At 33.4% G+C, this 16,322-nt stretch overlaps 1 protein-coding gene across 2 annotated transcripts in view; it reads left to right on the top strand.

Annotated features, from left to right (window-relative positions):
- MEMO1 (mediator of cell motility 1) overlaps nt 1–13,809 on the top strand; it is a 117,817-nt gene extending 104,008 nt beyond the window's left edge. For both annotated transcript variants that reach the window (XM_045884355.3, XM_064572072.1), the window contains 3 exons: nt 890–966; nt 11,500–11,604; nt 13,137–13,809. In XM_045884355.3, coding sequence (XP_045740311.1) covers nt 890–966; nt 11,500–11,604; nt 13,137–13,268 — 314 coding nt within the window. In that variant the 3' untranslated portion in view covers nt 13,269–13,809. The remainder of the gene's footprint in view (nt 1–889; nt 967–11,499; nt 11,605–13,136) is intronic.
- The last annotated feature ends 2,513 nt before the right edge of the window (nt 13,810–16,322 follow it).

Genomic DNA, 16,322 nt, shown 5'->3' with positions numbered 1-16,322 from the left:
ATATAAAAGTAATGAGTTCTAAGAAACATAGGCATCACAGAAATAACAAGTGTAGATGTATCTGAAATACAACATAGTCAGTGGAATAACATACCACAATTATTTATGAATACGTTTAACTTTTGGTTTTTATATGACTGTAGTAGGGAGCCAAATTTATTACCTGAGCCTTTTGTTTTCTGTCTTCTTTTCAAGCTTCTTCCAGTTTACCCTCTGTGTTTCTTGGAGAAGAGCTAAACATTGAATGTTCTGTGCTTGTACTCTTACTGAGATATTATTGTCAGAGTAGGACTATTACATTTATTCTTTTGTGCCTCCTGTTTTAAGGCATTTGTATTGATCTTTTTCAAGTAGAGAGTTTTGCAAAAATGAGATAAATATTTTTATTGAGGTCATAAAAATCATATAAGCCACATGTATCTCTGACCTGCACTTTTTTTTTTCTGTAATAGAGATCAAATCTTTGCATTTATATAGCAAAAGCTAAGCTTTCATTGATCTGTTACATTGAGATAGTTTCTTAAACCAGATTTCCTTGAATCATTTTCTTTGGGTTTACCTTCCATTACAGACTGATATAATATGTTTAACAATGCTTCTAACTTTTAAGCTGTTTTGTTTCCTTAGTCTTTTGTATTGCTTGTGACTTTAAGGTTCTACAGTTTGAAGTAGTTTTTAACATCATAAAACACTGGTGATATATCATTTCTTTATTACTTCCCAAATATGCCTTTTATTTTTATGTACAAGGGCTCTTGGGAATGATTCTCTCAGAGGCGTAAGCTGTGCTTTGCCTTCCATGAGAACTGAAATTATTTGGTAAGCGCTTGCTTTCTTTTTAGCTTCTAATTTTTCCCTATTTTATTTTGTACATGATATTTGTTTCAAGGTCAAAGGTTCCGTTACAGTTACTATGATGAATCCCAGGGGGAGATTTATAGATCCATTGAACATCTAGATAAAATGGTAAGTCTTACAGGTGTGGGGTTTTAATGCTCTAAGGTGTTTTCTTTAATTTCAGATTAGTGATTCAAGACTTAATATGTTGAAATATACAGTGGACTAATAATTCTTTCCCTATCTTTATTTAACTAAATGTGCAAAATATAGTTTACAATCATATGAATATTGATTATAAAATAATCCCTTTTCTATTAGTTGAAATTTCCTTTATCTTAATTTTATTTGATTAATGAGACTAAGAATAATATACAGATTTTAGATGCTATTTGGGGGAGTGTCTAAGGTTTAGGGATGACAGGATACTAATGCCATTACTTACTTTTAAGCAGAAACAACCGTAGCAAATTCTTAGTTTATTTTATTATTTAATTTTATTTTTTGGCCATTTGGGTTTTCTTAAATGGTGTTTCATTTTGTTGTTTAAATAGAGAATTTAAAAATATGATTGTATTCTTATCTGGCCCAGAACAATAGACATTGATCCTGCTGTCATTTTCCTTAAAGTAGTATGGTAGTCCTAGTACTTGTCTTCATAGTTAAAAAGTCATGCAAATCATTTTGTTGTTTTTTTTAACTTATAAACAGAATATTAAATATAGCGGATATATCACTTACTGGCTTTGACCTTTGACAGATCATTTCAGTTCTCTAGTCTTCAATTTGTCATCTCTAAGATAAGAGACTTGGAATAGGTGGTCTCTAAATTGTCTTTAAACTCTGTCAGACTTAAAGTCTATGATACGTTTGAAATCAACTTTACCACTGTTTGAAAAGCTTTATGCATATGTTTTAGTATAAAAATATTTAAAGTAGATAAAACATTTTAGTAAGGAATTTGGATCTAAAACTATAGGTAGGTTATACCTTGTATATTTTATTAAAAGCCAAATGGAATGAATGCAAATTTAGTTACCTAGGAGATTTTATTATATTTAGATTTTATCATATTCAAATTTATCTTGTTACTTAGATCCAATTATGGCCTAATACTTTTACCTTTAGAATTTTGTTTGGACTTAATCTACTGACTTTTCTTTTGGCTTTATGATGTCATGTCAGTCATTTAATTATTTTCTGGCTTCTAGTTCTGATCTTATTTTTCTGAGGCTTAGTTTTCAGTTGCCTCAGAAAACTTTTCTGGTTACGTCATCATTTATTTTCTTCACGTAGCAAGTGGTTAATGGGTATCTCCTGTGTGTCTGGTACTGTGTGAAATACCGAAGCTGTTAAGAAGATAAAACATTGTCTCTCACTTAATAGAACTTACAGTGCAGTCATTGAACAGACTTAGAAAGAAGCTATTCCAATACAGAGATGTAAGAGATATTTAGGACACATGCTCTCCTTGTTCTGTGAGAATGATCTAGATGTGCCTATCTTAGGGCTTTGGCCCTTTTTATACTTGACTGTCTGACTTTGTGGCTTTTCTCAGCTTTACCTTCCCAACAAGGTGCACCGACTATACTGTTTAATTTTGCATCATACACTCCACCTTCTCAGCATTCCCAACCTACCTTACCCTCCTGCAGTTTTTCTTTCAACAAACTAAATATTCTACTTATTATAGTTTTGTTAGTCAGGATATTTATTTTGTTCTCTGATGTATCCAAAGTGCTTAGAATAGTGATTAGAACATTAGTAGGTGCTCAGTGAATATTGTTCAAGTGAATGAAATAATATAATCTTCCTATATACATAATTAAATTAAGTGAATACCCCAACTATAATATGAGAAAGGAATAAAGGGAAAGTAATTTATGATAAACTAATATATTTTTAATAATGTAAGTGCCCAAATACCAGCTATATTAGAAGACACTATGAAATAGATGCTTATTACACATTGTATCATTACTATAATAGCTGTCATTCCAAACCTAAACAGTTATTTTATGTTTGTGACTCATATTACTAAGGTGCTTTGCTGGGTGACTTGATTTTCCAAAATGGTGAGCAATTTTTAGTAAAGTTGTAAACTAAACAAAGTACAGCCTTCCCTTACTTTATATGGATATGGCAATTCCTTGGAAATCTACTGTATATTAAAACCATCCAAAACTTCTTAGTATTTATGTATAAAATAGAGTTAAGGGTCTAGATAATTATAAGCAGGTTTTTCACCTATATGGACATGTCAAGAGTGTTACGGGATGAGAACAATTATTTGTGTGTGGGACTATCTTGTATTATAGGACAATCAGCGTCTCTGGACACCACCCACTAGCATCTTCTAATTATTGGGACAACCCAAAAATGTGCCCACAGTTTTCCATTATGCCCCTATTGGAAACAGTTGTTCCATGACCTTACCCTACTTAAGTTTTCTTCTCAGTTTTAATTACTCTGTGACTTATTATTTGATGATTTGTCTGGTGATAACCTCCCCTGATGGATTGTAAGCTTCATGAAATCAGGATCTTTGTCCATTTTGTATCAGCCTTTCACCAGGTACTCAATATATATAGTTGTTGAGTGAATCAGTGGATGAATGGGTGGGGGTAGTGGTGAGAAATGAAGCTAGAGAATCTAGAACAGGCTGTTTATTTTATTTATTTTAAAGATTTTATTTTTTTTTATTTGTCAGAGAGAGCGTGTGTGTGCGTGCATGTACAAGCAGGGGGGAGTGGCAGGCAGAGGGAGAAGCAGACTCCCCACTGAGCAGGGAGCCCGACATGGGGCTTGATCCCAGGACCCTGAGATTGTGACCTGAACCCAAGGCAGACACTTAACCGACTGAACCACCCAGGGACCCCTGGAATATGCTGTTTAAAGGGTATTAAATAGGAAAGTGATAAAATCAGATTATATTTGAATAGATCATATAGCTGCAGTGTAGCAGGTAGGTTGGAGGGAGGTCAGAGGAGAAATGAGTAGACCAGTTTGGTAATCCAGGTGACAAATGGTAATTTAGACAGTGGATGGGGTGGTGATGGTGGAAGAGAGGGGCAGAGTGGATATATTCAGTACATAAGAGATAAACTGATGATAGGAGTTGGAGATTGATTGAACTTGCCGGGGAAGGAAGTATCAAGAATAACTCCTAAATGTCTGGCTTATGCTGCTGGTTGGGTGTTGGTACTGTTCACTTAGGTTTAAAGCACGAGAAGATAGGACTGATGTTTTAGGAGGTAGGGAAATCATAAATCATACTAGGGATATGTTATATTTGCTGTTGCCTTTAGGACATCCAATGTCAAGTTGGCACTTGGATTTTCATTTTGCCAATTATTATTATTATTACTATTATTTTTAAAGATTTTATTTATTTGACAGAGAGAGACACAGTGAGAGAGGGAACACAAGCAGGGGGAGTGGGAGAGGGAGAAGCAGACTTCCCACTGAGCAGGGAGCCCGATGCGTGGGTTTCCTTCCACATGACCTGAGCCAAAGGCAGACGCTTAACGACTAAGCCACCCAGACACCCCATTTTGCCAATTACTTTTGAGTGCACTTACAGTCCTAGGCACCATTGGAGATATGGCAGTAAACAAACACACTTTCACACAACTTTTATTCTGATGGGAGGAGATACATTTTTTTAAAAAGTAAGGATATATATGTTAGTTTCCAAAAGTGATGTGCACTGTACAGAAAATATTGAAAGGGTTTTGAAATAGTGAACGATTCAAGTGATTGGTGGTTAACTGATTGGAGAAAGACTCCCCTGAGGAGAAACATTAAACCGAGGTAGAGATGATAAGAAGGAGCAGACCAAGTAAAGATCAGAGGAAAGAATATTATGGACTGAAGGAGTTGCCTGTGCAAAGTCCTTAAGACGGGAAGAGGCTGGGTGTGAAGAAAAGAAAAAAAAAAGGCCAGTGTTGTAGGAGTACAGTAGACCAGGGTAGGAGTGGTACAAGCTGTGGCAAGAGGAATAGCCAGGGATCGGATAATGTAGGGCTTTATATTCCAGGGTAAGAAATGTATGTAAGTACACAGAAATGATGTAGTTACATTTTTTAATTTTATTTTTTTAAAGATTTTATTTATTTGAGAGAGAGAGAGACCGAGAGAGAGCACGATTGGGGGGAGGGACAGAGGGATAGGGAGAAGCGGACTCCTCTCCTGAGCTGGAAGCCTGATGTGGGGCTTGATCCGAGGACCCTGGGATCATGACCTGAGCTTAACCAACTGAACCACTCAGGAGCCCCTAGTTACATTACTTTAAAGGTCACTCTGGTGGTTGTGTAGAAAATGGATTCTACACCAGGTCCAGGAGCAGTAACAGTGGACATGGGCAGTAGCTTAGTGGGGAGAGGATAGTAACTTCGACTGGGGTGGCATTCGTGGATATGGAAAGAAGTTGGTAGATTTGAGATCACTTTCAGAAGTATTTTCAGAAGGGCTTTGCTATGGAATTATATTGGTTGGAAGCCTGAAGAAGAGGCCTGCAGTAAGTTTGAGAGGTCTGGAGTTCAGTAAGTAACATGTAGATGGTAATTAGAGCCAGGGCAGAGAGGAGATTCAATCACCCGTGGGGCTTTTTCAAAATAGGCTTGCCCGTAGTGCCCCTGGAGATCGCCTTCTGGTGGTATGCAAAGAGTCCCAACATCTTTTTATTCCTAAATTTGCTTTGTAGGTGAATTTGAACTGTCCTGCTATGGCCCCTAATCTTTTGAGTAGAACAGATTTCCTATCTACCTCCTCTTGTTTTCTGTTCAGCTCTTTAAATCATTTGTCAACTTTAATTACGCAGCATTTAATTTTGCACACATAAAAATTTGTAAATCCATGAATTGATGCTGTTAGCACAGAGAGATGTTTTCTCTAAAACATTAGCTTCCCTGGTACTCCGAAGTCACCGAACATAATAGCATCCTTTGGAACTCTTTAAAACTGTGGTCACATTTAAACACTTTGGTAGTATTTTACTAATTATTCTATGTGTTATGTATAAACATCCAAACTTAACTATTCTTTTAGCCTTCTAATTCTATATTGATAGCTTATATTAAGAGGACTAGCTTTACTTATCTTTCTTGAGGTATATTATCAGACAGACCTTGGTTTCTTACTTTGAGGCAGAGCAAAAGGGTAACATTTACCCATTGGCATGATTCTTATAATTCTCCTAAGATTATTGCCTTTTCTGGTAGCTTCTAAGTCTTTGAAATTAGAAATTTTTGCTCAAAAAGTGTTCACAGAACCAGTAAGTTTAATACTGATTTCTAAATCTGCATCTGATTTACCTTACTTTAGATGTCCAAAATCACCAGGGCATAATTTTTAAATTTTTATTTAGTCCAGAATACAATTTCTGAATATTGAGTGATTGCTTCTTGTTAATATGTTTGAATTTAATATTTGAAATGATATTTGACTTGGAGACTGATTTTTATGGTCCCTTTCTGTTTATATATGGAATTTTTAAATGGCTCATAAGTGTTCTGTTCTTTTATTAGCATGTTCTTAATTCAGGTTATAAGTCACTTCTGGAGGTTAAAGTGGATTAAAATAATAAGAATGGTTAGGTCTATACATATAGTCATGTATGTATGTTTATATATATATGTATGTTTATATATATGTACACTCACTATTAAACTTTATATAATGTGTTTTCTTAATTGATTTATATAACCAAATGGTGAATATCCCTCTGTATATTCCTTTTCTAAAGTGCCATTTTATGTTATAAAAAATTTCATTCATTTGAGAACCAGTATCTTAGTTTCTACATGCAATATTTTCAGAGCAAATATAGTTGGATAGTTCTCTATATAAAGTGTTAAAAGACGTTAACAGTTCTGAATTGTAATTGTTACACATTTTGAAAGTTTGATAGGATGAAAAATTATTTAAGTATAAAATCTTAGGTATAATCTTTTCAAAATTACTGTGTTAATTAGTTTTGGCTCTTTTTTTGTTATCAGAAAAGTCTTATTAAATATAGTTACTAAAATAAGTAAAAGTGTTTCTGTGTTCCAAAAGCAAAATAAAAATAGCTGTTCCTCTTATTGCAAAATAATTATATCTCTAGCATTTGAATATCTTGGAATTGAATTATGTGAAAAAAATATGTAAAGAAAAAATATATAGGAAAATAAACTGGATCTTCCAAATGTTTTAAGTGGGAAAAAAGTAACTAGTTACAGGAGATTCTAAAAGTGTTACAATAGTATTGGCTGCTGATCATGCTTTTGGTAATTAGAACTTTGTAATTTCAGTAATTACAAAATAGAACATATTTCAAGAGATTCATTTTTGTGAACTTTTGATATTACATACTGGAAACATTACTCGTACATAAGTACATACATATATATTTTATATATATCATAATCATGTTTTTTTTTTCTGTGCTGCTTTTGATATAGACCAATGTTTCATTATGGACATTGCCAAATTGTTTATGATTTGGCAAAGAGAATCTGAAAATCTCATTGTAGTCATCCTTATGATGTATTTTCCTTCCAAATTTATTAGTAGTCACTTCATTTAATTTGAACTTCAGCTACTTTTCTTTCTTTCAACTCTTTTGAAAGTGAAATTGTTCAGATTTGTCTACTCATACTTCTTTCTCGAACTCAGGCCAATAGTTTCTTTAGTAGTCTTTGGTATAAGGTTTTATAATATCAATTTTAAGATACCTACTTATTAGTATATTGCTTCTTAGCACTGCTGTCTTTAGGGTGATTTTTTTTTCCCCATAAAATTTCTTTCACTGTAATATTTTATTTTGATGCCTCTTACAGAAAGCAGAATATTTCCTTTTCCCAACTTGCCTACCTAAATGTACACCCATCTCTCCAACATAAATATATATCCTTACTTTAGAAAATGAGGCCTACTGACTTGATAATACGGTGATTAATTAAGTGTTTATAATAAAAAGACCTATGGTTCTAGTTCTATCTTAAAGTCCTCTCAAATAGTTTTGTTTCTTTTTTGTGTTTGTTACTTTAGAGGCAGATTGCTTCTGGTGATAGTATTTAAAATTAAGTTAAATTTAAATTAAATATTTTATTATGTATAAACTTTATTATTTTTTTTTAAGATTTTATTTATTTATTTGAGAGAGTGAGAGCATAGAGGGAGAGTGAGAGGGAGAAACAGACTCCCACTGAGTGAAGGAGAGCCCCATGCCAGGCTCAATCTCAGGACCCTGAGATCATGACCTGAGCCGAAGGCAGACGCTTCACCAACTGAGCCATCCAGGTGCCCCTATATGTAAACTTTTTTTAAAAGGGAGGATCTTTGTTGTTTTATCAGAACCCTGAATTTGCAGCTCTGTCAGTTAAAACTGTCTGTTCAGTTTAGGATTGCCACTTGGGATTTAACATTACAAGCTTTCACTCATTACTTGGAGAGTCAGCATAATGATAGATTCCCTCTGCCTTTGTTACCCCTCAAGGTAGGGAGTTAGCTTTCAATCTGAGGATTTCTTGCCGAAGCCCCTAAATTTCCCAGAAATCCAAATCATGATGGATATCAGCTTTTGGTGTGTATGATATCTGCTTTGTATCTTAGATCTTCACTGCTTCATATTGGATTTAAGTCATGTGAACAGATTCTCAATATGCTAGGCCCTAGGTAAGATTTTCGTCGCCTGGACTTTAGATTCACTGATCATATCTTCAATATTTTAAGTAATAGAAGAGTTAACTAAGCATATTGGAGAAGCACTTTGTTGCTTCATCTTCTTGGAATTTTGGCAGTTGGCAGTAGTATCAAATTAGCATTTTCAGTCTTCTTGGAATTTTGGTAACTATAATTTAAAAATTGTTAACATCAAAATATAAATATATACAAGAGTATATTTGCCAGTGTTCTATATTACTTAATAGATGCCCTCTTTCTCAGTCATCATTGCTGTTGTTTGCATACTCTATGAATTTTCCAATTGGAGAATTTCACTCATGAGAAAAGCCTTATTTTTTCTCTATATCCCTTCTTTATAAAAATGCATACTCGTTCACTATCTTTGTCAGAGAATTGATTGTGATGGAATTGATTCTTGCCCTAGTAGGTACATAACACACTTTAGGGAATTAAATATTTAAATTTAACCCCTTCACTTCCATCATCTCAGTTTTTTCTTTTCCCTCTTGTAATTTAAACATTATATCTTAATTTCAAACACTTTATTTAGTAGTGTCTTCTCTACATTCATAGCTTTATTTTATATCTTTCTATATGAAATTTCTTGAATTCTTTGTTTTCAACAAATTTGATCATTAGTTTTCCTGTCTTTGAATTTTTCATGTCCGTATATGAATGTGGTAAGTTTGTTCAAAATGTACTTTAAGATTTTAACATTAACACGTACATCAGAACCTCAGTGTCACATAATGTATTAATGAGTAGAGTTCTATTTAAGGTAAGCTGTCCTAGACTTTATCCAGGAACATTGAAAGTTCTCTTAAAATATGTGTACCAATTATAGCTGTGAGAGTTTAAAGAATTGTTAGTATGTCTCTTATGCTTCATGAAGCAGACTAGTGAGTGAGAAAGAGCCTCAGATTAGAAATTTAGAGGCAAGCTTTTAACCTTATTTATGCCTCAGTTCCTTCATCTTTAGGGAGTTATTTCTTGACTATCCGTGTGTGTGGAAGAGATTTGTAATCTCTGCATTACTACTTGGTTTAGAAATATATTGTGTGATATTCTTTGAACCAGAATTATGATACTAATTGTTTATCTTAGGTTGAATTTTTAAGTTTATTCATATTTCTCTGAATTTGCACCAAATGTCACTGGAGACTGTTGACCTGGAAGCCTCCTAGTTTGCAGGGGAAAACAGCTTAGCATTAAACACTGGTTGTGGACAAGTCTGAGAGTGGCTAATTGATGTGCAGTCAATTGGAAGTTGATTACATGCACATACCTATCTTTCAGATGTATTTGCAGGAAAGTGTGATGATGTTTATGAACGACTTGAATGCTCTGAAAACAGGTTCTTTATAAAATTAAATTTTGATGCTGCCACTGTGGTATTTTTATGTCACCTACTGATTACTATCATTTTTCAGATGAGCGTTCATCTGATTACTCTAGGTGCTTTTCCACTGCAGTTGTTTTAAAACATGTTGAAATATAATTTAAAAACCACACAAAATAGATCAGTTGATTCCCTAGTTAAACCACCATTTACATTTCTCTCAGAGTATGTTAAACCAATTTGTTGAACACAAATGTAAAATATTTTACCCGAATAGGAAAACAAGGTAAGGTAATTGGTGAATGAATGAGTGAGAATCATTCATTTATTTGCTTGATTAAAGTTGCTCTATATTCTTGTATTATGAACACATTATTTGAATGCATTTGCAGGGTATGGAATTTAGTGTGAATAAATGTCCAAATCAGAGTGGTTGTTTTAATAGTAGTCTTAAAATTTTTTGATCCTGGATTAAAATCTTAGAAATAAAGCATTCTAGTTGGAAGTATAAAGAGATAAAAAGCTTTTTTTTTTTTTTAAGATTTATTTATTTGAACATTTTTTTTTTTTTTAAGATTTTATTTTTATTTATTCATGAGAGACACAGAGAGAGAGGCAGAGGGAGAAGCAGGCTCCCCGGTGAGCAGGGAGCCCGATGCGGGACTCGATCCCAGGACCCTGGGATCATGACCTGAGCCGAAGGCAGACGCTTAACCATCTGAGCCACCCAGGCGCCCTAAGATTTATTTATTTGAGAGAGAGAATGAGCGGTATGGGGAGGGAGGTGGGGAGGGACAGAGGGAGAGGATCTCAAGCAGACTTCCTGCTGAGTTCAGAACCCTCAGCCAGGCTCAATTCCAGGACTCTGAGATCATGACCTGAGCCAAAACCAAGAGTTGGATGCTCAGCTGACTCAGCCACCCAAGCACCCCAAGAGATAAAAAGCCTTTAAGATAATTTGGCGTTCCATTATTTTGCTTACATGAATAAAGTTATTTGTCAGTGGAAGACAGGCCAATACTTTCTTTAAAAAGTTCATAAAAGGCCTATTTTGCTTGAGCATTTATCTTTTATGAGCTTTAAGTTAATTAAAAATGTTAACCTTTTTCTTAGTGGTATCTTCTTTTTATCACATACTGGTAATTCAAATGCCTTGCACATTGTTGATATTTAAGTGTATGTTATGAAATTGGCTAAATTACAGTAAACTCTTAATTATTTATGCCAATGGTAGGAGGAATATGATGGTTATGAGAAAAAAACAGCCATATAGCAAATTTAATTTTTACAATGGATTTACTTTTGTAAATACATTTATATAAGAAAAAGGTAAAATTGTGAAATGTTTAAGGGTTGTGAGCTAAGTGGTAACTGGTGATGGTGGTGTGGAAAAATAGCAGGAGGTCAGAAAGAACTAAACAGGACTGAAAGTTTTCTGTTAATGAAGTGTACATATTGTTGAGAGTTGACTGTAATGAGATTACCTTTGATGAATGAGTTTGATATTTCCCAAGGATTATTTAATTTATTCTCTTTACTTCTCCTTAATTGAAAAATTATGATGTTTAAGTAACGGTTTTAAAATGTAATTAGGAAATAATAAATTGTGTACCTTTTTCTTTTTCTTTCATTTTCTTTTTCTCTTCTTTTTTTAGGGTATGAGTATTATAGAACAACTAGACCCTGTATCTTTTAGCAATTACTTGAAGAAATACCATAATACTATATGTGGAAGACATCCCATTGGGGTGTTATTAAATGTGAGTATCCTTAGGAAGCTGGGTTTTTAACATTTGATCCTGTGATGTTTCAAAATATCTTAATTGTCATCATCTGTGATACCTTATTAATGAGCATTGGTTTTAGGTAAATTTTCTTTCTAGTACCTTTAAGATAATTTGGCTTTCCATTATTTTGCTAACATGAATAAAGTTGTTACTGGAAGACAGGCCAATACTTTCTTTTAAATACAGAAAAAAATATTTAGAATAGAAACCTAGTTTTTCTCTTGACTCGCAACCAGTTCCGATATGTTCTTTACAAATATAAATCAAAGTAACCCTTGGTAATAAGTAGCCTTATTGATTTTTTGGTTTTATTTAATGTTCTAGACTCTATAAAAAATAAATGGAAGATTCTGTTCTTAAACTTCAGATATTCATAATTTAGTAACATGAGACAGATGGCATGTATATGTTTTTCTCTTTACAACAAAAACAATATTTCATGTAAATAATAGTAAGAGGCAGAAGTTTTGGGTAGCTGGATTTTTGAAAGAGATAATAATATTAATTTTTCCTCTAATAAATAAAACAATGTGGCTTTCCAGAAAGAAACTGTGAGACTTTTTCATAAAGAAGAAGTGTATGTATACTCAGGAATGGGAGGAGGGAGCAATAATGTGTTCATTGTTTGGAGAGGCAGAGAAATAATGGAGAAGGTAATGTTAGTCTAGAAGAGTTCAGGGCAGGAACCTACCCTACAGTGTTAGTTTAGTGTAATTTGAAAGATAGTACATTGTGGATTTTTAGGAATGGTTTTAAGCAGTATTGACTGGAAGAAAAGCCTGTTAAGGGCTTAAACTAATTCTTGAAATTTAAACTAGGTAAGCTATACTAATTTCCTAAAGTCTGAATTGGATCAAATAAAATTTTAATAAAATAAATGGTGAACCAATCCACAATTAAAATAAAAACTGTGGTTTACCTCTTAGATCTGGAAATTAATTTATATATATTTCAAATTTAGTCAAAGTTAGACAAAGAAGAGACCAGGATTTCATGACAGAAGGGCTAGGATTTGGTTTAATGAAAAGAGAGAAAAGTATATGTTTCTTGCGGTGGCTTTATTAAATATAAGAAGGGTGTGGTGGGGGCGCCTGGGTGGCTCAGTTGTTTAAGCGACTGCCTTCGGCTCAGGTCATGATCCTGGAGTCCCTGGATCGAGTCCCGCATCGGGCTCCCTGCTCGGCGGGGAGTCTGCTTCTCCCTCTGACTCTCCCCCTCTCATGCTCTCTATCACTATCTCTCTCAATAAAAAAAAAAAAGAAGGGTGTGGTGGGAGATGACTGATATTTATCAAGAAGTTAGATTAGGGGACATTCTTTGAGAGAATGAAGTAAGGAATTATCTTTTTCCCGTTTAATATGATGCAATAAGAAGTTCAAGAAACAAATCAAGAGAAGAGTAAAAAATCTAGGCTTCAGCTGTGAGGTGGACAAAGTTAAGCCACCAACACAAAGCGTGTTCACTTTTTATGAGGTCTGTTGTAACCAATTTTTTTTTTCCCCTAGGCTATCACAGAGCTCCAGAAGAATGGAATGAATATGAGCTTTTCCTTTTTGAATTATGCCCAGTCAAGCCAGTGTAGAAACTGGCAAGACAGTTCAGTGAGTTATGCAGCGGGAGCACTCACGGTCCACTGAAGCTCTGAATCCTCAGGGATGCCACCTGCACATACTCATTCTCTGTCTGGGGTCCCAGCCTAGCCCTTACCAAGATACTGGTCCTGGTTTGGGGGGATTCTGAAACCTCAAACTAATAGAACTTTCTTCTCTTCTTTTCTAGTAGGTGTAGTCCTTCCTTAATTTCAACTCATTAAAAAATGCTTTATAGTTTTGGGCAGTGGAAGGAAGGCTGGCATCAAAATATTTTGATCAAAAAAGATGGCAATGTAAAGGCCCAATTGTGGCAGACAGTGTTTTGAAAGTAACTTGTAAAGCATTTACCATATCCTAAATTTGCACTCTTTGCAGACTTGTGCACATATATTCCGCTTTCAGAATAGTTTTGCAAATTGTACACAAACAAACAAAAAAAGGGTGGAAGCTTTTTAATAAAGAAATTGCATTTATAAATGATCTGTATTAGAATATAATAAATCTCCAGTTATAGTCAATTACTACCCGTGTTGTACAACAGATACCTTCTATTTTAGTTGCTAATAAAGGGCTACACAACTCAAAATAGTCTGATTTAAACTTATTGCTCTGTGGTACATATGAAAATTTTTTTTTTTATTAATTCCATCTCAGAATTTTTATGTTAAAAGTGGTAAACTTCAGCTCATGTAAAAAATATGTTAGGATGTATTTTATATTTTACATATTTATGTGATTTTTTATCACAGATATTAGAATCATATTTTAAAGTTAGCTTTTAAAATTACATACAGTTTGCCTTTTTGTGTGTGACATCACTTTGTGTCATTACTATATTATAATAGAATATAAATTCAAGATTGGTAAAAGAACAGATGTAGTCCTTTCCTTCAAAGATCGTGTTTGATAGGCAGTAGTCTGCAAATGAGGAAACGTTGAAGAGTGTTCTTAGTGATTTTCAAATCATTGCAGACCATACACTACTGCTATGCTTTCTTAGTGCTTTAAGCAATTTGACTCTCTTACTTGAATTTTTAGCAAGAAATCATTAACAGTAACAAAAACAAAAAACCACTGGATTTTCTTATAGTTCTACAAATTTTTTGTCATGATTTTTGGTGCGGCTCTTCCAACTAAAATAATGGTATGGTGTTGTATTTCTTTTTTTAGCATAGACCATTTCTAGTCACTTGGAGGAGGGGAAATATATATATAAATAATTTGATTAGTTAATTATTGGCCACCATGCATGTAACTAGATTTACCTATTTCAATCTAACACTGGGTATCTACATTACATTGGAGAACATTTGTATCTTCAGTGTTATGCCGGAATAGCACAATTTTTAGATGCCTTGCACCAATTTTATTTAAAGATTTGCGTTTCTTATTTACTAAATATCAGCTTTCTATACTCAAGAATTGAGAAAAAATAATGTTATCTTTTGGATTCAAAATTATCCACCTATACATGTGTGGAAATTATACTCTTACATATTAATGATTTATTTCCCATCACTTAGGTATACTTTTGAGTACTATAAATATTTATTCCTTATTTATTATGTAGACTATAAAAATTTCAAAATTGACTACAGAGTGAATTTTTATTATTTTCTGAGTATAAAACTGATACATGATTATTATAGAAAATTTAGAAAATACTGAAAAGGATAAAGAAGAGAAAAAACTTATCTGCAATTTCACTATCCAGAGATAACACTGTTAATATTTTTTGTATTTCCTCTCAGTCTTTGTCTATGCTATTTATATGTATGAGTGTGTATATGTGTTTGTGTGTGTGCATAATAACAAATTGAGATTATACTGACTATATAGTTGTATACCCTACTTTTTATAACTTCCTAAGTACTTCCCCATGTCTTTGAAAATGTAATTTTTAAAAAATGGCTGCCTGATATTTTATTGTATGAATATATACACCATGATGGAACCAGTTCTTCCTTTGGATATTAGATTGTTTCTAATATTTCACAATTATAAATAATAGTGGGATGGACATCTTTGTGAAATTGTAAAATTCGAACTCTATAATAGACTAATTCTTTAGGGTATATTCCTGGGAGTGGGATAATTGCTTTAGATGATGAGAACTTTTTAGGCATTTTCAAATATGGCCAAATTACCCTTCAGAAGGTTTGTACCAAATTAGCAATACGTGAGTACCCATCATACTGCCCCTTCTCCACTACTGATTATTATTTATTTTAATTTTTGACAATTTGTTAAGCATATAATTGGTTGTTCTTTTTAATCATTCTGATAAGAGTGGCTTTACCATGAATCAGGTTTTTTCCTTCTGTGATTTTATAGTTGATTGATTAATAAAAAACACAAGAGGGTTGCTTGGGTTGAGTGGACTATACCCCTGTGAATATGTTTATTGTACATTTAAAAGTCTAGAATATTTCAACATCACTCCACCCTTTCCTAGAATATGAGCATATCTTTCATACTCAATCATGGAGTAGAAAGAGTTCCAAACTGATAGTTGAGTACTGAGTTATAGTTCTGTCTGTGCCACTAATTAGTTCTCTTACATAAATATTTCATGTTTTATCGAGACATTCTCATCTGTAAAATGTGGAAATGATCTTTTAAGCACATTCTAGAATGTTAAAAAGCTACATGATTAAATTAGAAGTTTTATCTTGATTTCAACTCTACATACATAAAAACGAAAATCTTTTTTTAACACAAAAGGGAAATTAATTTGCATTATTTAATGCAGTTAATATTACCTAAATTGTTGAACTTAAGCTTTTCTACTTTAAGTGCCTTAGAAGTGTTTTGTATTTGAAATCTAAAATGTAAAGGAAATTATTATGTGGTTCTGTACAGTTTCTTCTTTATTACATGCATTTGAGTTACTTGCAGCAACTTTTTTTTAACCGTAGATTGCACAGGCAGTATATTCATGGATTCTTCACTATTCTGCTAGTGAGTCCTTGAGAAATGTATGTTAAAGATTAGCTCAGTGAGCAGGTAAGTGAATACTTTGTCTTGGGTGGGCAACAAATCTTCATACAGAGTAGGATAAAGGACTATTCGGATATTCCAGTGTTCATATTTAGACAC

The sequence above is a fragment of the Mirounga angustirostris genome, unplaced genomic scaffold (assembly GCF_029215605.1).
Source record: "Mirounga angustirostris isolate CCGP_5_RB_7025 unplaced genomic scaffold, mMirAng1.0.hap1 SCAF_10, whole genome shotgun sequence".
NCBI lineage: Eukaryota > Metazoa > Chordata > Mammalia > Carnivora > Phocidae > Mirounga > Mirounga angustirostris.
Note: the sequence above shows the minus strand (reverse complement) of the source record. Positions and strands in the feature narration are given on the sequence as shown.